Source organism: Pyxicephalus adspersus, chromosome 10 (genome assembly GCF_032062135.1).
Source record: "Pyxicephalus adspersus chromosome 10, UCB_Pads_2.0, whole genome shotgun sequence".
In the NCBI taxonomy this organism is placed as follows: domain Eukaryota; kingdom Metazoa; phylum Chordata; class Amphibia; order Anura; family Pyxicephalidae; genus Pyxicephalus; species Pyxicephalus adspersus.
In genome coordinates, this window is record NC_092867.1 from 29,235,113 (window position 1) to 29,259,882 (window position 24,770).

The 24,770-nt window shown below is 37.4% G+C and overlaps 2 protein-coding genes across 4 annotated transcripts in view; one reads left to right on the plus strand and one right to left on the minus strand.

Moving 5' to 3' along the window:
- Window positions 1-15,995, minus strand: part of ANKRD22 (ankyrin repeat domain 22) — a 34,152-nt gene extending 18,157 nt beyond the window's left edge. Inside the window, exons 1-2 of the mRNA XM_072423269.1 lie at window positions 15,931-15,995; window positions 14,590-14,661 (exon numbers count right to left, since the gene is read on the minus strand). The gene's annotated coding sequence lies outside the window, so the exon portion shown is untranslated. The remainder of the gene's footprint in view (window positions 1-14,589; window positions 14,662-15,930) is intronic.
- STAMBPL1 (STAM binding protein like 1) lies at window positions 1,398-23,115 on the plus strand. Of its 3 annotated transcripts, none has more exons than XM_072423262.1 (11): window positions 1,398-1,618; window positions 11,152-11,235; window positions 12,523-12,740; window positions 12,830-12,905; window positions 13,529-13,624; window positions 15,818-16,181; window positions 16,443-16,567; window positions 20,025-20,162; window positions 20,975-21,087; window positions 21,416-21,515; window positions 22,849-23,115. In XM_072423262.1, exons 2-11 carry the CDS (start codon window positions 11,206-11,208, stop codon window positions 22,903-22,905), a joined length of 1,317 nt encoding a protein of 438 aa, XP_072279363.1. In that variant the 5' UTR covers window positions 1,398-1,618; window positions 11,152-11,205; the 3' UTR covers window positions 22,906-23,115. The 3 variants fall into 3 exon arrangements, with proteins under 3 accessions (XP_072279363.1, XP_072279364.1, XP_072279365.1); XM_072423263.1 differs by having other exon boundaries at window positions 1,398-1,614; XM_072423264.1 differs by lacking the exon at window positions 1,398-1,618 and adding an exon at window positions 1,719-1,737.
- Window positions 23,116-24,770: the final 1,655 nt, after the last annotated feature.

The following is a 24,770-nucleotide window of genomic DNA, read 5'->3' on the forward strand; positions in this document are numbered from 1 at the left end:
ATTTTGCTCTTCTGCAAGCTCTTGTAACTCTTTAATGACCAAGACAAACTCTGCAGTTGTTTCTTTTTGTATATCAAAGCACAGCTTGCTCCAGAAGTTAATGAATGTCTGGGCTCCATAAAGTTTTTTTTTTTTTTTTGCTTGGTTTGTGATTAACTCACAGTGAGGATTTTATACAGTAACTGACACCATGCTGCCTAATAATATGTAGAGACAAACATTTGTCCTAATTGCATTTATTAAAATAATGTATCTGTTCCGACTTACATACAAATTCAACTTAAGAACAAACATACAGTCCTTATCTCGTATGTAACCTGGGGACTGCTTGTATGTACACCCAATCTCTAAAATGGAATGGACTTTACATATTTTTTCATTTTCATTTTTTGCCATCTAAGGCTTCCCAATGTTTTTTTTTTTTTTTTTTTACAACAGAAGCTGTGGTTACCTACTGTCAACCAATCTTCAACTGCTTCAAATCTCTAGATATCACTGAAATGAACCGGACAGGCTGACATCTCTTTTTGTCTAGGCATTTGCATTTTCTGCCACTGATCCATAGATTTTTTCAGGATCACTGAACGTAGCCTTAGGGTCACCATACCTGTTACAATTTGACCAAGTAATATAAAGACCTACCTATATATCCAATCAATTTGTATCTGTATCAGACCCACCATTGTACTTCATATGTATGGCTAAATATGAAGAACAATGTATAACAATTTATAAAAGGTTTGGCCATCCTATATATCATTATATATCAGCGGTCGCCAACCCATTGTTCCCAAGAAAATCTTGGTGGTCCGCGGACCAATTCCCCGTATGGATCGCAGGCTCCAGACGGTGGGTGACCACTGAACCTGCGGTTAGAGAGTGGGTCGGTTCTAGCATTATGACATCACTGAGTGACACACGGCTCCCCGCACATGTGCTGTCTGAAGTCTGTAAATTTAGTGGCCCGTGACAACCAAAAGTTTGGCGACCACAAAAAATCTGGTGATCCTCTTTATAAAAGTTGATTAAAAGGCGTCAGTAGAGAAATCTCAGTAATTGAGCCCGAGATGGCAATAAAACCTTGCAGAGCTTTGAACATTTCTCCATTGTAGACTAGAAAAGAAAGTTATCTATAAACACACCACTGCACACATTCCCACATGATCATCAATGTAAAATACCAGACAGCCCATGTATAATATAGGAGGCATGCAGCAATCCAAGTATTACCCCCCAGATCATGTGAGCAGCCATGTCCTGCACATGTTACATGACAAAGCATCATGCCATCCCCAGGGATCCCATGCATAAGGAGCTATGAGGCAGCTGCAGACATTTTGCTTCCTGGAGAGGCGGGAGCTGTTCCTCTGCTCAGAATAAATCACATTAGATTGTATGAGGAGTGCAGAGCATGCTGCTTCCTTCCTAACAGGGTCATCCTCAGCTCTACCTGGGACAACGTGCTGCTGTACACAGGGGGGGCAGGACTATCACACCCCCAGGGCTGACATTTGTTCCTGTCATACAAAAACACGCCAGCTGCAGCTCTTTCCAGCAAAAGCCAGGGAAGCACAGAGGCTGATGAGCAGCAAGGTCTGGAGCAAGCTGGCCATTGTTAGTAAGTAGCTGCATGGACTGGTATTTATAGGGGGATTGGTATGGAGGGACCCCACCAGGGCTTTGGTATCTATATCTATGGAGGAGAAGGAAATGTGACATTTGCTGCATGAACAAGAAGTATGTGAGAGCTGTGTCATGTCTATTAGGTCACCCATGTGTCATGGTTGTCCTTCACTGATAATCTGTGATATACAGAGCTATCTATCCTATACATTGCATGTAAACAGTGTTGCCCCTGGCAACCAGCTATACCTATAATACAAACTATGGCCACCAGATCATGATGTGTAATTGGTTACAGGTGCACTCTCAGGTCTTTTATCATTGGCTGCGTCTTTATAGACGCTTGCAATCACCAATCAGATTCAAGCGTTCATTAGTTTAGAGCCATGAGATTAAGGAACCTAGGGTCTGATTGGTTAGGATGGTGTATTTGTATATAGGTTGTTTGTTTACAATCAGGATCCATTTTTTTTTCTTCTTGGAATGAATTGTTATGATTATAAATGTTTGTTGTAGATGAATGAATGATGTGTGTTATGTAAATACGGCTGGTGGGATTTACTAACATTTGTTTGTTTATTGATGTAAACAACAAATCAATGGATGTAGGACTGGAATATGGGGGATAGGTTGATGTGTGTTGGGGAAGTACACTGTTTTTTTTTTTTTAAAGGGTATTATTAAATATTATTTTTGGATAGAGTAGGGAAGGGTTTATTCCTCTGCTTTTTCATTGGGGAAATTTCCCATAATTGTCCAAGAGAAGCAACAGGAAGTTAGGGAAAATCTCCAAAATGGAGTCCCGTTGGGTGAATGTTTGGGAACACTGATCACCAATACAAGTATAGGTGACTCTTTACAATAAGCACTGTGGGAGATCTAACCTTTTGTTATTCTATCCAAAACTAAAAAATAGTTTCATAGTCAGAGTGTGAAACTACAAGTTGGCACTCCAGGGCGTACAGAAAACTGTACCCAGATTTACAAGAAGAAATTGTCAGGATGGCGATCGGTCATGGGCCCTGCAATCAGAGCCACATACGGCTGCGGAGTGAATCTTCCAAGAGCCAGCGCACAGCCAAAAGGGTTCTTAGGGAACCGCGTGGCAAGCAGTAGAAGCCACATGCCAAAAAATGGTTCCAAGCTGCACCCATTTATTTGAGGCTGAGCCCCTGGCGGAATACTGCGGGTCTGGAATGTCCTTTTAATGTTTTCTTCTATTCTGGGCAGACCTATGAAGGTTACATTGGATGACAATGTTGATGCATGTTAATGTTTTAAATGGCACGTTGGGTACATGATCATTGTGGTCCTGCCATGTGCAGGTAAAGGGGTGCTCATCTTGCCCATGGAATTTGTAAAGAACACATAACGTCCTTCTCAAAAACATAGGAAAAAGTCAACGGAGAAATACATTGTGATGGCCGCTCTAACACAAGTTATCTGTAATGTAATGTAATATAGCAGGAAACTGACATGGCACTGACACAGTGACCTGACGACATTACCTCCTATTATAACTCGCATGCCTGTGACTCTCTGCTTACTCAGCATCGTTGCCATTCCCAAAACATTCCAGATATTAAAATGTCTCGGAGCTTTATGGAAAGCTGTATATGTTTATCCTACCTCCTGGGTGTCTATGATTGATGTATGACATTCTCAGCCTCATACACACTGCTGACGTTTGATCTCCACTTGTAAACATGACTCTAAAGAGTTGGTAACTATGTACTAGTATGGGACTTGTTGGTTTTGGTTTGTGAACAGACTTGTAAAGGTAAGTGAATTTTTTTTTTCACAAAACTTCAAGTAATTACGCAAAGTGTATAGCAAAAACTTTAGGTTTTGATTTGGAAAAGGATTAAAGCCCTGAATGATTATTGTTTTCTATATGTGTCCCATTATGGTGATTTCCCTTCACTTCCTGTCCTGGAGACACAAGTCTGACCGATCAAACCACCAACACAATTCAATATATTGTGGTAGAAGCAATGATCAAGTACAGAAGCCTACACCAACAAATCAAAGAGAAATTTAAACTTTGTTGTGTGGAATTGTGCAATGTTTTATTTGTACGTACGGCACACCTCGCCCCTCCGACCGGCAATGGAGCCATATGTGAGTACAAGTTCTTTCACTTTGCGTCACCTTTAAGTGATCTTGTTGCTGGCAGATTGTTACTGAGATGACATGTATGACATCAGCTTTACTGTCTTTTTATAATGGGTTCAAAGTAATACAATAAAAATACAAAGTAAAGGATTGTCCTGGACTGACCTCTGATAGTGCTATTTATTGTGCGATGAACAAACCATTCACTGCTGAGAGCATTGTGATCATACCCCAGAACAAACCTCTGTCTGATATGTCAGGATTGATATGGAGATCCCTTTGTCTTTTAGTGCAGGTATTTGTTTTTTATAGATCAGTTTCCAGGTATTAGGGTCAAATTTACAGTGAAGCTCAAAAAGTGAAGATTCAAGGACATCTTGAAATCTCAGTTGTGCCTAAGCATTACTTTGGGAGAACACCCTTTACCTGGAATCCGCCACTTAATGCAGAATTAGGCGGTGCTTCTATTTTTATACGATTGATAAAGTAGGGAACAGGTGACAGTCCTGGCAGGTTTTTTTGCTCTCTGTGAACTTCCTACATACGGTGCCTTTCTGTTCGGTTTGGGTGACCGTTCCAAAAATTTTTTCCACTAATTCTTGTAACAAAGGAAATGTATTATACATATTTTAACTTGGAAGTTTTGCTTTTGTTGTTCACAAATCTTTCCAGGTACTGGCTTTTTTTGGTCATGCTATGCAGATGCCCATAATACCAACTCTGTGCCAGAAGAAGTCATGTGTCATTAAGCCTTGTTACATTCAGGTTATTTGCTTTTTTTGCTACAGAGAACGACTGTTGACTTTAGCTTCCACCATATGAATTGTAGGGAATCCTTGCTGACACTCCCTTTTGCCACATATTATCTATTTCCACTCATACAGAACAGGTAAAAGTCTAATCCCAGATGTATGTTAAACTAACAGTTCTCCAATATGAAAATAGAAAGGGCACGCAAAAAGCAAGCAATTCAGAAAATGATTGGAGTGTGTTGTTGTAAAGCAATGGGTACTCTGCATGCGTTTTGTCTGTCCACATGCAGAGTACCCATAAGACTGTTACCTGGAGCCTGACATTATTATAAATAAAACATGAAGCTGAATCTATGTTTATTTTTTAGGATTTATATTCAGGGCAATGTGACCAATTCTCCTAAAGGAGATGTATTCATTCAGTTGTTCTCCCTCTGCCACTGTGACCCTTGTTGCTGTTGCCAGCAAATTCCGGCTGTCAAAATGTTTTATATAGCAAGAACGGCTGTCAAAATGAAGCTTCTCCTATGTAAATGATGTTTTTCATATGGTCAGCCAATGTCATTTTGTAAATAGTGTTGCAGTATCTTGTTTCATTGTATTTTATGTCTTTTATATGTACAGCAGTGGTGTGACCTCTAATCTGTGTATTACATTGATTAAGAAATCTTTAAAGCAAAAATAATGGGTAAAGTGGCTCATATAAATGATTTATGTGGAATATACAACACGCTGTACATGTTGCCAGTCACAGGAAACTATAATACCGAGATACCAATTATTTTCTCTCTTCCTCTTTCCTGTCCTATATTTATGGCTGTCACCCCACATGAGACCATTATATAATAACTCACAATTTATTCCCCGCATAGGTTCCTCAGCAGAAGATGTCTGTCATTGTTGTGTGTGGGTTATAATATTTTAAGACTTGTGTATGATCACACTTCTCCTTTTCGGGCAATGTCTTCTTTTGCACTGTTCTTTGCTTAAAGAGGAACTTCTACCTCCTGCTAAAAAAATATGAATTTCTCTTTTATGTGTGTTGGTGTTTTGTACAGAGCAAAGTATAAGGCCTGTATTTCTCCTTTTCATTTAATGATGCAGATTTTTGGAGGCCTTCTTGTCTACATGCACCTCAGTAATGACTGCATACCATTTCTCAAAGATTTGGAATAAGTTGACCACATCAATGTTTGTTGAAATTAGGTTATTTTCAGACGTTTGTTGCTGTTGCTAGCAAAGATTGGCTGTCAAACTGACAGCTGGGAACTGCTTTGTATTATATAGTAGGAACGGCTGTCAAAATGTAGTATTTCCTATATAAAATTATCCTTTTCATATAGTCTTCCAATGTCATTGTGTAAATACAGTGTCACAGTATGTTGTTTTATTGTAATTTATATAACTCTTATTAGTGATTTCCCTTCCCCTTTTAGCTGGGTGCACCACCCAAAACTTTTCAGTAACCATTCTGCTGTTCTTGGGTGGGTACTGAAGAGCTGGGTCACAATACAGGGGCTGTGACTCATCTACAATTTCTTCCCACCTGGCTTAAAAAAATGCCAGGGTTGAACACTGCTTATATGCAGCAGAGGTAGACTGGTGTATTTTTTAGAAAACAAACAAAAAAGGATGTGTGCGCAATAAATTATTCTATAACCAAAGGTTATCCCTTTCTCACACCAGTGATCCGCTGCCTTGGAAACAACATTAGTAGCATCCACACTCAACAGGCCAAATAGAGATTAAATGGGCACACATTCAGTACTGCAGCCTGTTGTAAATTCTTTTAGAACCAGGACTTGGAGCAGTATAGGATCACTTAATCCAGTAGCAGTTCTACATCTGCTCTTAGCCTCTATTAAAAGCCCATGCAACAGGATGACAGTACAGGAGCACAATTAAAAAACAGAGTCTTGTCACCCTTATATAAGCTTACAATAATTAAGGTTACTTTGGATCATTAAAATCGATCAATAAAAAGATTTGAAAAACAAACCTTTTTCTAATTTCCGTTTATGTTTTCTCCAGATATGATTTTTGTTCTAGATGACCTCAACACCCAAGTCCTTCATTTTAGTAGTAATGAATTATTTTGTCTGTAGTGGTCATTTGCTGAACATACGCTATGACTTTGTTTGCGGAGTGGAAAATTTTAATTAGTTAATGTAGCTCTGTTTTTCTTGCAGTAGATGGCTTTGACCTCCTGTTTCAAGGTCAGGAGCTTTACAGGATATGAGGTTGTATTATATTTGGCAACAATGTGCAAGGATATCATTGGCACCAAACTCTACAAGTAACACCATTTTTTTTTAGATTTTGCAAAGATATGAGTCTACTCAATTGTTGGCTTGAAATAATGTTAAATGGTTTGCTGGGGTTGATTTAAAAAAACGATACAACTTTTTATAGGGAAAATAATATGAGACATGTGACCAGGCACATACAGAAGATGGGAGGGGATCTCTCTGTATTTGTGAGTTCTTGCCCTTATGATCTGCCCTTACAATTGTGTACTAATCTGCTTCTCAAATTATGCCCACTCTGCTATGACACACATACAAAATGTGAAAAAAGTTTCTAGATATATACAAGAGAGTGTACCATATATATATAATATATATACAGGAAATGGGCCCCGGTTCATTCTGAGTTTGGTGTTAAATATTGAGCATGGTATACATACAGAACATTGTATATTGAGAGAGTTGTCAGAATGCATTTGAAACATGTAAAGTCTCCTTGTCGTCACAGTCACGTATTGCAAGTATCTGGGTCTTTAATATCAAAGTGAGTGCAGGGTGTTAGGGGTGAGAAGGCTGGGGAGTTCCTTGGATATAAGGAAGAGTATGATGTCGGCTTGGGTATGGAGGGTGCCAAGAAGAGAGGCAGCATGGGGAAGCATCTTTGTCAAAAGGTAACTTTGGGGCTCATAGGTCTTCAGCTACTCCATTGCCTAGGCAGAGTTGCCAGTTTCCTTTTCGATGCAGGCCGCTTGGCAGAAACAGTGTGATTTTTGGCAGCTATGTGAAGGTGAAAGAGAAATCAAAAAAATTGATGATCCACCTAATGACATTATTTGAAGATCTTATGCCAAATGCAAGAGTTCTATACAGTGCTGTAATGGTGCAATGTTTTGGGAACAAAAAACATTACAGTGGTATAATACAACCTGTATTTAATGGGTACAGAAATAAGATAAGGGCAAGTACGTTTATACATTAAACATGTAGTGGTGACTAAATCAATACAACCACTGATTCGGCTAGATAATTTCATACAGATCTACCAAATCTAGGAAGAATTGCAATTAGGAAGACAAGGAAATGTGAATTATTAGATGTGTGATTCTTTGGATAATTGGGCAAAAATGCCAATCTTCTCATTCTCTTGATCCTCAATCTTGCCCAACGATTACATACTTAGAAAAGATGCTCAGGGTCAGCACCACTACTTGGATTGACTGTGGCATTCAAGAGTCATGAAAACATTCCCCACATTACACCACCAGCCTGGAATATCATTGATGGGGATATGAGCTGTAGTCCTAAAACACTTCCTAGGGAGACAATGGTGCTCCTCCAAAGGTACAGTAAAGTGAGAATTATCCTATAGGACAGGACATGTGTTACTTGGAGGTCAACCGATGAAAAATATAGTGTATCAAAGCCTGGAAACAATGAATGAAGCCACCACTTTTTGCACCGGTAGGCTGCAAAATATTATTTTGGGTTTTTGATTTTTCTTGACTTAGGTAGGACACATTTTTTTTGCTCCCAGCTGTGATCCTTTTTAGACTTGTTAGTCAAGGAGGAAGTCTTTTCTGTGTTTAGAACAAATCACTAATAAATGTGAGTGACTCATTCCTTTTTGGTAAAGAGCTGCTATGTCTTGCTGGATAATGATGGAAAGCCCCCCCACCTCTCCGTACCAAGCAGCACTATGCGTGGGACAAAGTGTAATTTCTTTTTCTGTCGCCTTGTGTATTGCTAACAGTAGCAATAATTAGAAAGCTTTGTGCTCTGTTCTATGTGGTTTTGAAGGTGGAGAATTAGCACTGCACCAGCATTGATTTAATAGTGGACTTATTATCTACAAAAAAAGGTGACCAGTTTCCACAGGGTAGAAAGTTGTTTTGATAGACAAAAACATATAATAACATTTGTAAAGAATAAAAGAGAATCTATAAATGCAAGAGGGTAGCACATAAGCTACAGATAAACATGAGGGAGAGGCAATCACAATGATAAAGTTAATAAAATGGCAAGGGCCTAAATAAATTAGGCATACAACTGTACTATAAAATAAGTACATGGTAGAGACAAGGGTGATGTCTGTGCATGTTGTTGGAGTTGTGTGTTTGTCAGCCTTTAGTGACATTCAATTTAGGGTTTGGGGAGTTTATAACTCTTGTGGGAATTCCTGGTTCCAAACTCAATTTAGGAGGAAGACGTGTTGGGGGATGTGTTTTGTCATGGCATGGAAACCAACACCAGAGCCTAAACAACTTTTGATAACGGGCAACAAGCTTTTTAAATAAAATCCAATGATCTATTTCCCAAATCCCCATGTTTCCTTCTTGATATTTCTTAATTCCAAGGACGAGTTTAAGGATTGCTAGTTGGATTATGAGTACACTTAATGGAGCACACGTGATGAAGGAAACTACAATCTGAATATCATAATAAATGTAGCATGTTTCCTCAGTACTTATTAGTTCTGAGCCAAAACAAATATTTAGCCAGGGAAGTCGTCAAGGTCAAGAATGTTGGAAATAGTGGATTAGACCGGCTTGTCCTGAAGCTATAGGGTCAGAATAAGTTCCAGATAACTAACTTGAACAAATGGAGGTCAGCCTTTGTGTTTTAAATTCTGGCATCTTTTAACATGCACATTATTGACTGGCATCTTTAACATGCACATTATTTTGTCCTCTATCACACAGTCATGTGGTTTCCTGTCATAAGAAGACACTATAAATATTAAACAGATCTCTGGCAGTAATGCTGAACAGATAGAGTATTGATTTTAGTCAGTATTAGTGAAACCCTAGACATTACAATTCTGAACTTGTTGTCAGCATTTCCAATATAGTTTATTCGGCTGTCACCTCCTGACATACATCCAACTTGCACTGATAATAGGGTTTGGTAATGTGGCCCCCACCCTTGTGTCCACCCAGCTACAACCTATGTTAGTGTTTCTTAATCTGATGTAACACATATTCTGGCTATACAACAAGCTTCTGTACTACATAACTCGCTGCAAAGACTTTTCTTATTTCTACCTACGTGGACAAAGCACAGATCACTTTAGGAAGATAAATATATCTTTAGGGGGAACCTTAAAGGCTTTATTCAGCAGAAAAAAGAATGAAGAAAGAAATTTGTATGATAGATTCTGATGTTTGAAGCCCAATGCAGTATTTCTAGGTTTGCTGCATTCAGCATTTTTACTAGTAAAGTAATGGGAAATTCTGTAGAAAGGGTATTTATTTATTGGTTTTAAATGCTGTAGTTGTTTTATATGGAGTATTTGATTATGGTTATATACTTAATAATGAGGGCCCCTAGTCTTGGATGCCCAAGTAACAACCATTGACAACTGATTGATTTGTTTTGGTACACAGTTTACCTTCTTATGTTCATTTGATTATTCTCAACCTGTTTAGAATGGTATATTTCTAAAAAAAAATACTTTTCATTTTTTCACAAGAATGTTTTTCAAGTAAAGATCTAAAAACTGTATCCAATGGATATCCAAAGTAAATCAAGTTTGAATTTTTGAATGTAAAAAGAAGCACAAAAACTCAATTAGAAAGTCCCTATTTAAAAATGTCCCCTTTCCTAGTCCCAGACCAAACCTAAAATTCTGGATTCCCTCGCACTTTATTTCTCAGTGACCATGATTCCTAGAACAAAGCTTTTTGGACTTTCCCAGTGAGGACACCAATTACATAAGGGATCATCAGCATACATAGAATTTAGCCAGTAAAAAATAAATAATAATTGTTTCAACAACTTACTTAATTTTCAACAAAAAGTGGGGTCTTGGTTGTAAACATACAAGTACATGTGAAGGTCACTCTGCCATGCCAAGATGCCTAACTTTCTGAGTTCCCAAATATGGAACATATAAATTATTGAATAAACATAGCGCAATCTCCTTGAATGTAGTCCTTTCCTCCTAAAAGTTACAGCAACATACCAGAGATCAAGCAAACCTAAGATGATCTCTTCATCATTCCATTTAAAACTTTAACAGTTTTATTTTCTTTTATGTTTTTTTATATATCTAAAAGGGTAATAAAAACTCAAATGTTTAAAAAATTAATAAAATTAAGTCCTTATTTTCTATGTCTAATTAAAAAGGGAAATGGCAGTTATAAGAAAAAAAATTTCCTCACTCTTCTCCTTCTTGTATTTTGTCTGTAAATAGGGCCTCCTTAAATGAGACTAATGAGCAGAAAATGACTGAATTGTATTTCCTGAAAGGATACTCAAATGTGTAATGCTTCCACGCCTATGCACAGGGTTTGAGATCATTATTAATTTTCTGAGCCGTCATATCGACCAGTGATTCATACAGATTAGAGGAACTGATGTTATTTGATACTTGTGAAACAAGAATTGATTTTTTTTCTGTTCCCCTTTGGTTGCAGATGGAAGGATTGTAAAGCCGTTACTAGCCCCTACCTATCAAATCTGAAGACGGCATGGAGCAGTCCATCACCATTTCATCTCTGGTGAATCCTCTTACTTTCTTTGTTATGCATGCTTTGTTTTATCATATTGTGAAATCTTGCCATATTGGCCTAGGTTTTATAAGGCATGTGGCACTTCTGATAATTCATGGGTGAATTTTGAAGAAAAGGTAGAACTGATAGAGCACACTATTCTATGTGTCTTATTGCAGAAAGAAATTTTTTTAAAAAAAAATGTATGGGCCTTTTGTCTTTCATAGAAGTTTGTTGCCCTAATATTCTATTTGGAAAAGTCGGACAATGGGGAGGATGCATGGAAAGGAATATTGCAAAAATGTAGTCTATTAATGGAGCAAAATGTAATATTTTTTTATACCTAATTAAATATATTGAATATTGGAAAACCAGCTGATCAAAGAGGTTCCCAAATGTATTTTGGCAAACTAGGTGAGATGTCATGTGAGTTTTAGTTACCTATGCTACTCTCTTCTAAAGCTGTAAGTGATTGGCTCTTTAAACTGAGCTACTGAGGCCTATAACTCAACATTGGACCTCATTTATTTATGCTCTCCAAGATGAGAAAATAGATTATCATGGATAAGCCAGCAAACCTATAATGGATCTGGTCCAAGATTTTAAAGCATTTGCCCACCAAAAGCGAATCATTTTGAAAAAAACTCTCATCCCGGGTTTGCTGGATCACCCAGGTTCACCCATGATAGTCTCTCATCTTTAAGCTTGGGAAGCTTTGATCTCTTGATGGCCTCTCTCATTAGTCAATTTCTTGCACTGTTAATAATTATTGGTAATCCACTTTTGGACTTCCTGCTGTTGGCAAATTTGCATAAACAGTAATAAAGTTTGATCTCTAATGAGAATCTTAAACAGGGTACTGCCTATATATGTGAATCCTAGGGTAGCGCTGTCATCTGATTTTAGTAAACATTGGAAAGTTGCTGACTTATATTTGAACAAATGCACATAAATAGTCATGAAACAAGCTGGTAAAAATGTATTATACAGTTTGCTGAAATGTTTGCAATTTTGAAAACTAGACATTGGAGATGTGGTGGGATGTAGTGACCTGATATACAGTAATATAAAGAGGTGGCTGCTAGACGCTGTATATATAATATATATATTTATTTATAATCTGCTTTAGGGAGAAATACTTGTAAATGTTTCCTGTGAGTTCTGTAATACTAAAGAAGACAATGTTACGAAATGAATAGTTTACTTACTAGGAGGTTTTATACCTTGTTCTATTTGCTTTTTTATACCTTTATATATTTTGTTTTATGATGCAGGTGTTTTTTATTCTGTGTGCAGAAAAAGCTTGTGGCATTGCCAGATCACACAGATGTGTCTCTAACCCCAGAGGAACGAGTTCGTGCCCTCAGGAAGTTGGGCTGTAATATCACGATTAATGAAGACATCACACCCCGGCGCTACTTTCGATCTGGAGTGGAGATGGAAAGAATGGCCTCTGTGTATTTAGATGAAGGAAACCTTGAAAATGCCTTTGTTCTCTACAATAAATTTATAACGTATGTCCATTTATGTTCTGATATAAGCATGTCCTCTGCTATCACCAAATTATTATGTAAGCCAAGAGTTGTCTGTTGGTTGGTTTTAGGCTGTTTGTTGAGAAGCTGCCTCACCACCGAGACTACCAACAATGTGAAATTCCAGAAAAACAAGATATATTACAGGTTGGATTTGTTTATTTAATTTTTTATTTTTTTCTTCCGTGAACTGTTTATCAATCCTCAAGCATAAATGTTGTGTTTTATTATAAGTTTCTCTGGTCAAACTTTTAAAGTCATACTCATATGGCCAGGGTAATTTTGAATTTGTTTTGTCATTAGTTCTGTATAATTGTGTAAAGAATAACCTTGTAATGAATGTTACAATGATTGAATAACTTGGCACATTTGCTGTATAACCCAGAGATAGAGGATGGCTTGTAACTCTCATCATAACTATGACATAACCATGTACCATAATGGGACATGGGGATAATACAGTTGTCATTTATTAATTTTTCATCTTTTGGTAAAAATCATATTGCCATCAGATGTTATTCTTGTACACATGCAGTGTGTCATAAATATCTAGGGTCTAATTTATTAAAGCTCTGCAAGACTGGAAAATATAGACTATCATAGATGAATCTAGGTGATCCAGGAAACCTGGATCACCCATGATGGTCTATTTTCTCCAGTCCAGGAAAGCTTTAATAAACCAGGCCCCTACTCCCCAAACTGCAAATAGTAGTAATATCTTTAATACTTTGATTATTGACATTATTTCCTGTTCTGTTTTCCTCTTTCAGAAATTAAAGGAGATTGCATTTCCAAGAACTGATGATCTTAAAAAAGATCTTCTGAAAAAATATAACCTAGAATACCAAGAATATATGCAAGGCATAGTAAGTTGTCTAAAATATAACTCCTGTTTTCTTTTTACTAGGGTTCGTTGTATATGTCTTTAACCTTGTAGTGGTAGTTATTTATAACTTATTGTGCTGAATGTGGTATATTTTTTTTACCAGTCTTCCATACGCCTCCAAAAGCCTTGATGAAGAGATCAAGCAGGGAAAGTAATGAATACTTTTTGTTTTCTTTCTTTAAATGTTGATATGCTAAAGAGATTAGGCTAAATGGTGGCAAGGAACAATCTTGTCTAATATGGGCCTTTCAGTTAAAAGTGTAGGAAATCTGAAAGGTTATGATATCATTTTGCAGACCATCACTATCACAAGACCATCACTATCACTTTTCATATTGATTTCCCCCCATTCTTTTATGGGTGATTCTGGTTTATAGCACTTTAATTCATAGATCCAAAATGCGTCACTTATGTCCAAAAGAACATAATGAATGTCATTGCGGATTTTACGGAAGCATACTTAGTTTTATTTTCAACATTTTGGAAAGATAAGTACTATGTAACCCTCCAGGTGTTGTTCACATAGGAATTCTGACACCTATCGGTTTGTGCTTTATTAGCTGCCCATTCTCTTCCAATATATCACAATGTCCCAATTAGGACAATTTGTCTTTTTTATTTGCATTGAACCGGAGAAGCACTAAAGCTTGGTTATTGTACACCACTAATTGGGGCACTCGGCCTGCTTCTGACAATAACAACTATGGCCGCCCCAATGTAAAGTTCTATTTAAAAATAAAAATGAACTTTCTGAAGCCTAAATACTCAACATTATGGGGTCTTTTTATCCATTTCTAGATCCTAGATTCACACCTTTTCTACTCAATGTTCATTTAGAAGAATGTGTGAATTTTAGATAAAATTTGTGTAAATCTTGGGAGAAAACATTGACAGACTTCTATGTACGTATGGTATATTAAGATGTAGGAACATGTGTTTTCTTACTTTAGTCCTGTTCTGCTCTTGGTATTCCTTTTACGTTCTCCCACCTTGAACAAGTCACAAATCTTGTATTGCCTGTGAAAAAAACATTTTTAAGAATATGTAGTTATTCAGAAATCTTCATTAAAATGCACAGCAGGGATTTGGCATTTTTACATGGATTTGAATATGTGTGTATCAAATGAAAACGTGTGATGTTATGTCCTAGATTACATATACAATACTCATGCGAGAGAAAACGATTTGTAAATAGGACACAAAAATAGTTGCTTGACTCTTCCTGGGCAGTCCCAAACTCCATAGGAAGAAACAACTCTGTCACATGTTACTTATAGCGACACATGTTCTTCGCTTGTTCAGTGACCTCATATAAAATCATACTTTTGTAGATGGTGCACTCTCTCTGTGGCTCCTCTGTCACCATCCATATGCACTCATATTTTTGGATATATGGGCGAATGTGTTGATATGAGCCTGGCACTAAAGCTCACCTAAGCCGCACAGTGCACATTTGGAGACTCCGCAGAGCACTCATTTCATTAGCAACATGAAGGAAGCCACCCCCAACTCTTTCTACACAGTATCCTAGTATATTAGGTATAATGTTCATGCCAGGGATATGATCACCTCTGGTTTTAACTATACGTCTAGGGATTAGTGGCATACAAAATAGATTTATATCATTAGTGGCTATTAGGCAAAACCTGTACTACACTCCATTCAGAACAATATACATACACAATTTTTTGTAAGGGCCATGTGCTTGCTTTCTTTGTTCTCTCTTGTGTCACCATTTTCCTCTGAGAAGTCTGAAATAAAACTGACTCTCTCGGTATTGGAGAACATGAAAATCTCTCCTTCTAACAGTGGAGTGCTCAGTGCTAAATCAGCCAGTTATTAGACCCAAGCAGTCCAATGTGAAGGGAGGGGTCCTAAACCCCATTAGATAGCTGCATGATCAGAACTCACACAGTGATTTTAAAGGAACTCTGCCAGGCAAGATAAGCAGTGGGGAGCAATGGAAAGAAGAACGGGCTCCTTGCCATGTCTTCTCTCCAGAAAACTTGTTTTACTAGTGTAAGCAAATCCTTACTAATATAACCGATATTTTCATAAAAAGGCAGCTTTTTCCAATAAATATTTAACAAATATTTAGTAGTATTTTGTAATGAAAAGTGATGCCGTGAAATCAGTCTAAACAATTACAACTCCCTTTACACTTTGTTACCAGAATAAGAGGAAAGCAGAATGTTTGAAAAAAATGGAGCAGCACCAGCTAATAGAGGCAGAGAAAAAGCGAGTGGCCCAGCTACGACAGCAGCAAATGGAGACTGAACAATTCACCTTTTTTGAGGACCAGCTTCGAAAACAAGACCTAATCCGAGACCAGCAAAAAAGTAAAGACAGCCTCACACATAAAGTCTCTGAACAGACAGATGGCAGTGTAATGACTTGTTTTCCCTCTGCTAAAACCCACCCATTGGGCAATGTTCTTTCTGGACAAGCTGGAAGGAATGATGCAGCCACGTATGCAAGTCAGTCACCTCCTATAAACAGAGTCTTAAAGCCAGCAGCCACTCTCAGTGCCGTTCAGAGTAAGTATGCTAATAATGTGATCATTCAGAGCAGGCAATGTTTTGTGTAACCTAGGTTGTAGTAGATTGTTGGTATAATGTCACTGAGCTCAGTGAAATTAGTTTAGAAAACAAATTATATCTTAATTTAGAAATACAGTGAAAAAGAAAATGGTGAGCACATGTTAATGATGTATATTGCTTTGTGAAATTCAAATAAAAGGGAAATGCATAATTGTGTTGCTCTCTGCTAACCTTACTTTTCTACTGTATCTTTGTTAGATGAAATTGTAGAAGGCCTCCGAATGGTTGTTCTACCCAAAGATCTTTCTCACAAATTTTTGCAGTTGGCAGATGCAAATACCACCCGAGGAATCGAGACATGTGGGATCCTTTGTGGAAAGCTGGTAAGAATTGTTTAATTCGTAATCCAGACAATGGATAAAATGTTTTCTTTTTCTGCACCACTGGTGTGAGTATGGCATAGGACACAGATGGGGTCTCTATTAGCAGGTTGTCATGGTTCAGGGGCTCCAGAAAGAGATAATCTCCAACTGAAAAACCTAAAATGTGAAAAAAACTTTTATGGAACCTTACTTACATTTCACAAACATTCCAAATCTGTTAGCTTATGGTACACAGAAATATTGGATGCTTGTCAAACATCTCAGTGCTTAAGGTTTGTAAAAATCTTTTACGAAACGTCAGTTCTTGATTGCTTGACTTGTGACCACTTTGAACCTAAATAAAACGGTGCAGGAGCACTGAACAAACTACTCCCATACTGGTTTTTGTTTGGGTAAATGTAGTTATGAGAATCCAACTCAACTGTCAATTTCTTTCTCCAAGAATGCTCAGCCAAGGACATGGTTGTCAAAGTCCGTAAGCAATAACACATTCTGCAACACTTTAAATTGGGGAAATAATGAGATACATGTTGTACTATGATAAATGTGCAACAGACCAGGAAGTACAAGGCAGGACTAGGATTACAGTCGAAAGCTTTAGCTTTGATCTTTGAAGTCCCTTCTGGCAGTTTTCTTCCCATGGTGCTTTCATTTTTTTTTAACTTTTCATGCTGTGTACCACATTGTGGCAGCTAGATAGAATGAAATGCATAGAGCTGGCAGGGCAGAAAAGTTCAGGATTTCTACAATTGGATACTTCCTGACCTAAAATACCATTTGATTGTTTATAGGTGATAATCCTATTTTAGCGGGTATGCCCTGAACCAACTGACTGGAAGAGAATAGTCAATTTTGCCAATAAGGGATCCTTTTCCAAATATTTTTGTTATCCAGACATTAGGCTCCATATTCTGTTCCCATTTTTTTCCAGACTGATTCCAGACTTTATCCCCTAAAATATCTGTTAGTGACTCTTATGTTGGTCCTCCATCTAAAAGTAAATAGAATAGAATACCTGTTTTATGTTTTGGCAAATATTTGCGCACACACACACACACACACACACACACACATTTAATATTATATTAAATGAAAGGATTGATAAGACTATAATTATAAGCCATCATGGGCTTTAAACCTTATTACTAACTACTGCAGTGACCACAGGAATAAATGGATGTTGTCTGATGATTTCCAGAATTGTTTAGTAGTATGGTGGTATACATCACCATTGTCTAGATCTGTTTAAATAGCGTGTGTTTGGCTGTGAGCTTCCTTTACATTCTGGGACACACATGTATCCTAATTTCAAACAGACCTGCTTCTCTAGTTCTGTGTGGCACAAACTGCAAACTGTCTGGTTGATTTCAATATGGATATTTTAGTCCAGGGATAAATGTGAAAGGCCAGGAAACCATAGGGAGTTCAGTATATCTGGCGTTTCTCATTGCTTTGTGTGTCTGTTATGTCATGTGGAAGGAATATAGCATTTGCTCCTCTACAATTGATGCAGCTTTTTGTGACCGATATGTTCAGTTCTTCTCAAGTGTGTCAGATTGTTCTGACAAGCACTAAAACGGGGAGAATATCTCGATCTAGCTAACAGAAACGCTGGCATTGAGTATTTTGAGACAGAGAAAAGAGAATGTTTTGGAGCAAGTATATTATCTGTAACATTTTAAATAAATACAAAAACATAGACAAGCAATTAAAAAACTTAAAACAAACCATATACACATTATAATAAATACAGACATGGAGTAGCAATCAAAGATCATTCTTCCCTATTTAACTTCCAGCAGTAAATTGCTGGCACTAAAACAATGTTCCGTGCATTTACAGGTTTACCGCTTTAGTACCAGAACAATAAGCCCCCTTATACCAACCACCAACCAGATTTTATAGGTGTTTGAATAATATGACCTAAAATATATTGCTTTTTTTTAGTATATCCCAGTGTTTTTAAAAACTCCTGAGGTTTCTAGGGGTTCCTTAAGTAATTTGTGCCTCTCAGGTCAGTCTGACACTAATGGTCTTATTGGCTGTTTATATGGGGTGACATTCTTCCCACTGTCCATCACAATAATGTACAGAAAGCTGTTGTAATTGTATTATTGTCAGGGGTTACCTTAGACATGAAAGTTACTTTAGGGGTTCCCACATGCTGAGAAAAAAAGTTTTTTTGTATGTGTTTTCCAAGAGAAAATAGGTTAATATTTTTTAAATTGTTTTTTTCATTTCAACTTTATGTATTCAATAAAGGAATACTTACCTACCCTGTTTTAATGTTATTATCAGGAGTTAAACCCTAATATTGTCCAAATATATTGAATGGTGCTTAAGGAATTAATCCAATCAGTGGAGGGTTACAGAGGTATTTATTAAAGATTTCAAAAATGTAAGTGATGAAAAACTTTTCTTGCACAATAAACCCCAAAAAGTTCTAGTTGAAGTAGTTTTATCCAAGGGCTCAGTCCTGTTTTACTATGATAATAGGAAATCTAGGAATGATGGTGTATAAGGAGGATATCAATTTTACAGCTGTTCTAAAAAAATATTTTAGTTCAATACTGATGTTTGAAGTCTGCCAGTTCCTGAAATGCCCCCAACAATAGGAGATATATGAAGGATATATTGTTGTCAGTCTTGCGGTTAGATTTTTTTCTTTTTAGAATTGTTGAAAATGATATCCACACATATCTGCCCATTGTCATCTCCCATATTAGAGATATCTGTTTGCTTCTGTGTGTTTTCACTTGAATGAATGGTCTCAAGCAAAAAAGTTAGCAATTTGTTCCTCTCGGGTCAGTTTAACCAGCAGCAATGATCCGTAAGGATGACATTCTCCCAATGACCACAATGCTAATACAGTGAGCTGTGTGTGTGTGTATGTGTGTGTATGTATAATATATATATATATATATAATTTATTATAGAAGGGGTTCCCTAAAGATATGGAGGTTATTTCAAGGGTTCCACCATGTATAAAAAAACGGCTGTTGTAGGGTGACAGTATTACTCTTACATAACTACAGTACAGTGAGAGAACGTAAGTGGCAGGATAACCAGATAAACATAGTGGTAGGAAGGAGGAAGCATGAAAAAGAACGCAATAGGCCTGATTCATTAAAGCTCTCCAAGGCTAGAGAGGATAAACTTTAATCACTGAAGCTGCCTGATCCAGCAAGCCTTGGAATGGTTTTCTTAAAAGTAATTTGCTATTTGTTAACAAATGTTTTTTTTTAATCCTGGACCAGATCTATTCCATGTTTGCTGGATCACCCACCTTCACTGATAAAAGTGTATTCTCTCCAGCCTTGGTCAGGCCCAAAGTAGCCACTACATCTATCAGTTGCATATGAAATGGTATATGACTTTTTGTTGTTTGCGTTAGATACATGATAATAACAGACTCTGAATTGTTTAGTAAAGGTTACTTGTTTGCTTTGTTTTACAGACACACGATGAGTTCATCATTACTCATATAATTGTACCAAAACAGTCTGCAGGACCAGACTATTGTGACATGGAGAATGTGGAAGAATTATTTAATGTACAGGATCAGCACAATCTGCTTACGTTGGGTTGGATTCATGTATGTGTTACATGTTTATTCTTTAGAATTAAGCTGTCAATACAAGATGTGGACGTTGCAAACAATGTGATTGAATGGCCAAGGAATAATGAATTCATGGCACAAGAGGAATTTGTTCTTTAGCTTTGAATAGATTAGTGAGATGTTAAACTGCAGTTAGGTTTCTGTATGTTGGGGAGATTTATTCTGACTATTTGTCCTGCTTTTTTCTCCCAAACTTGCAATTTTGCAATCTACGGCATGTAACCACATCAGCACAATCTGAACTTTTTGCGGGTTTAGAATTTTTTTTTCTCCCTCTCTACAGCCTATTCTTTCCTCTTTAAAGCCATTGGCTAGCCATACTCTACTCACCCACCCTCATACATTTACACAGCTTCCATAGTTTGAGCTACATCCCATTAAGCCTTGCACAGACATCCAATGGGCACCAGATGATAGAAAAAAAATTGATCAGAAAGGGCAGCTGTGTATAAAATTTGGTAGCAGATATGTCCATGTGTACTAGGCCCAAAAATACCTAATGCTTGTTTTCATCTTGGAGGCTCTAGATTTGTGTGTTGTGGTACTGGGGCTGTTAGGCCATTATAAGGAGTTCCACACCTAATGTATAATTTCAAAAATACAATGAAGTATACAAGAATACAAAGTAAACACAGCAAAGAATGGGAAAAATGCTCCTAAATCCCAGGGAGGTTATGAGCAGAAATGGAAACTTTACTAGGGAGTCCTGAAAACTACCATGTATAAGTGACTTTTAGATTGACTGGCCCGTAAATTACCATGTCATTAAATGTGACTTTTCGTTGCAGACGCATCCAACCCAGACGGCTTTCCTATCCAGTGTCGATCTTCACACTCACTGCTCCTACCAGCTCATGCTACCTGAAGCCATTGCTATTGTTTGTTCCCCAAAGCACAATGAGTATGTTTATTGCCTGATATGTACAGTATATTAGTATAACACATAAATACTTTGATCCCATGTCATATATATGGAAATGTTAATGTAGTATTGTTGTACAGCATAGTGAAAGGAGAGTTGATGAGCTCTGTGGCTTCTTTCCCCCTGTCAACATACTCATTGCACTGTATCACCACTAAAAATACTGCATTCATTTGTGTCTTTTATATCTGCACAGTGCTTGACTTTTGCCGGTATTTTACTTTACCTGGATTTTCTTGATTTTCTATACATAATTGTATCTTTCTTTTAATGATCAGAAAAAAATGATTTTCTTTTTACTTTTCAGCACCGGAATATTTCGACTTACTAATACTGGCATGCTGGAAGTGTCTGTCTGTAAGAAGAAAGGCTTTCATCCTCATAGCAAGGAGCCAAAACCATTCAATGTAAGGGATCACTGTGCAGTCACTGACACTGCTTGTGCACATTGCAGGGTGAATGTGGTGTATTGTTTGTAACATGTGATCAGATAAAAAATGTAGTACAGCCCTAAGATGACCATAAAGGTTAGACCATTACATTCAGTTCTCATGTTAAGTGCTGCCTTGGGTAGCACCTAACATTCTGCTCCAAGGTAACCCTGCCCTTCCTTTATAGTGGATCATTTAGATTGTATTATTATTAGAAACAATATCCATATAGTGCCAACATATTAGGCAGCTCTGTACATTTAATGGGGGTTGCAAATGACAGATACAGACAGTGACACAGAAAGAGGAGATTACAAACTAACTGTATGGATTCTTCAGTATTTCAGTGCCATTTCAATGGCATCCAAGTTATGTAAAGATATTTTTCAAAAACCTGCACTAAGATCTGTGTGCAAAAATTAGGAACCCATAAAAGCCAATCGGGTTTGAGTTTACTGTAGTGTGGTCATCTGAAGATGAATGCAGTCTAGTTGTCGTGGGATTACTGACTTTCTACAATCTCTCTGTACTTGACATATTTTGTTTTGAAGACCTGAACATAAGGGAATGTATCATGATTTGGGTTTTTGTTTGTGGCTGAGCTGGTAAATTCTAAGAACTAATTAGACTAGATATAATTCAAATCTTTTGCAGTATTGTATATCCCACAGAAATACTGCTTACCTGTGTTTATTTATGAATGCCCTATGAAGAACAGTAGTAGTCCGTTTTCTTGAATTAAAGAGCCTCAACTGTGGATCTGCACAGTATTTTTAGTGGCTGTTGAAATGCAGCTAGAGACAGGCAAAAACAACAGTCATGCTGCAAGTGGGCACGGCCAGGGCATGCAGGCGTTCCTGTGGGCACGGCCAGGGCATGCAGGCATTCCGTGGGGCATGGTCAGTGTACAGAGCATGTGTAAGCATGCGACTGGAGTGACTGGAGACTCAGACATACTTCAGAAGATCTAGACTCCAGTCATAGGCTGGAGACAACAATAAAGAAAACTGGTAACAATTAGTGTCTTTACAAAGTGAATGATTCTTTCTATGTGCATATTAACAGAATAAACAAGATTAAGGGAAAAAATAAGAGGGATGGACATACAGAGAAAGTAAAATAATGCTATAACCCTAGTTATTTACCACCGGAACCCATTTTTAAAAATATTTGTCCTTCAAGGGCCTGGTTAGGGTAAATGCTGACTACCCATTTTGTATTGATGACGCTCTTCTCTATAACTGATTAACAAAAACAAAAGGAGAAAAAAATGCTGGTATAATAATCAACCTTCTTTATTCATGTTCAGGTTTGCAGACACGTGATTGTAAAAGATGTGAAAATTACCGTGCTGGATCTGAGGTGATAGTGCCTGGCGTGTGCTGATGGTTCTCACCAGTGGACTGTTTTTCTAATTTATCATTTTTAAATGTAATGGTTTCATATTTATTGCTCCCACCCATTTTGGATTTTTGTTTATTTTGAATTAGTGTGGCCTGCTTGGTCATAGAAGTGAATTATGTACCATCAATGTTTACACATGAGGCCTCTAATTAAAGGTATGCTTCTCTGAAAAGTGTTGGCCTAGCTTTACTCCCTCACCTGCCTTTCCTAAAATGGTACATTTCAATATAAGATTTTTTGTGTTTTTTCTTCTGGGTGGGGTGAGTTTGATGCAATTTCACCTTGCATAGCACCCATTCTTAAACAGAATCATATGGAACCCCAGGGTTCTTTCAAACCTTACTAAGCATTCCTTGAGCTGTGGTTGATTGATCACCCTTTTTATGATGCCTGCATGATTCCAGCTCTAACACCACTTGTTAGAGGCAACTACCTCAATTATTCTTTTGTCTACAATGGTCTCATTCTAGTCACATGTGTAGGTATGCATTCTTTCCACTGACTCCCCAAACATTTTTTTTAGTAGAGGTACTTCAAGAACTGAAAATTTAGGACTTCCTCATGCTTAAGTTATCATATTTAGTAACCTCATCGAGGAATATCTTTTCACACATGGTTCTTCTTTACTTGAACCTTTTCTTCTAAAACCCTGTTAGGTAGTATCCGTTTATTGTTTGCTGAAACATAAAGCCCAGTTAGCTTATTTAGAAACCTTTTTTAAGTATTCTGGGAGTGCATGTGTGACTGTATGATGTAGAGATTTGCAAAGTTTTTATTGTCCCCCCCCATAAAAAAAAAAAAAAAAAGCCTTGCATATCTGCACCTAGCAATAATTAAAGGTTATTGATAAAATTAGAACTCTTTAGAAAATTCTCCATGATGGTTGGAGAGGCAATACTTGTTTCATATGAATGTGTTCAGGCAGGCGCTGCTTTTGGTAGCCTGGGCTTCCTGATGTGGATGAGAGTAGACCGAGAGGTGTGTTCCAACAAACCTTGGAAATTCGAGTGACCGCAAAAAGCACAGTTACATATAATTTTTTTTATCAATATTGTTTGATTATTGAACCATTTTTTGTTTCCGGCTTAATATTTTGGGGCAGCAAAGGCAGAAAAAAGTAAGCAGACAAGAATCACAACAGTGCACCCTTGTGTACTCTGTATTAACATGTATAAATAGCAACTATTTGCTTGAAGTTACCCACACGCTGCACAGGAAATGGGGCCAAGCTGAGTTTCTTTATACCGGCCACTAAGAATATCATTTAGGAATGGCTTCAATGCATAATGTAGTCTACCAACGAGCATGAGAAGTTTTAAAGGAAACCTGTACTGAAAAAAATTTATAGACTGTCAGCATCCTTGTTATATTATTTGCCTTGCACTCCTAAGGGTTGGTACTTGGAATACAATCCAGAGTGACCATGCAGCTAATAGGGACATGGTGAAGTCCGAACTCCTGGTGATATTTGTGCCAGATCAGAGGCTGAGAAAGTCATTAAGTCAGCATAACCACTTATCAAAATCTGCTGCTGATATTTTATTTTAGCACGTGTAATTCATGGCAGGTTTGCCAATTTTGGCTTTTAAAGAGAGACTATAACTTTGCCCGTAGAGGACAAGTTATTGAGTCTTTGCACAACCTCTTATACTGGCCTAGCTTTTTTTCCCGATTCCACTTCATCACAACCAGAATACTCCTAGTCTTGTCAATGTGCCAAGGCATAGCACAGCTTTTCTCTAGCAAGTTTCCTCTAGCTGTTGATATGTATCTAAACTGTAGTTGATTGTCCTTATATTGGATGATGCCTGAATAGTTCTGGGGCTA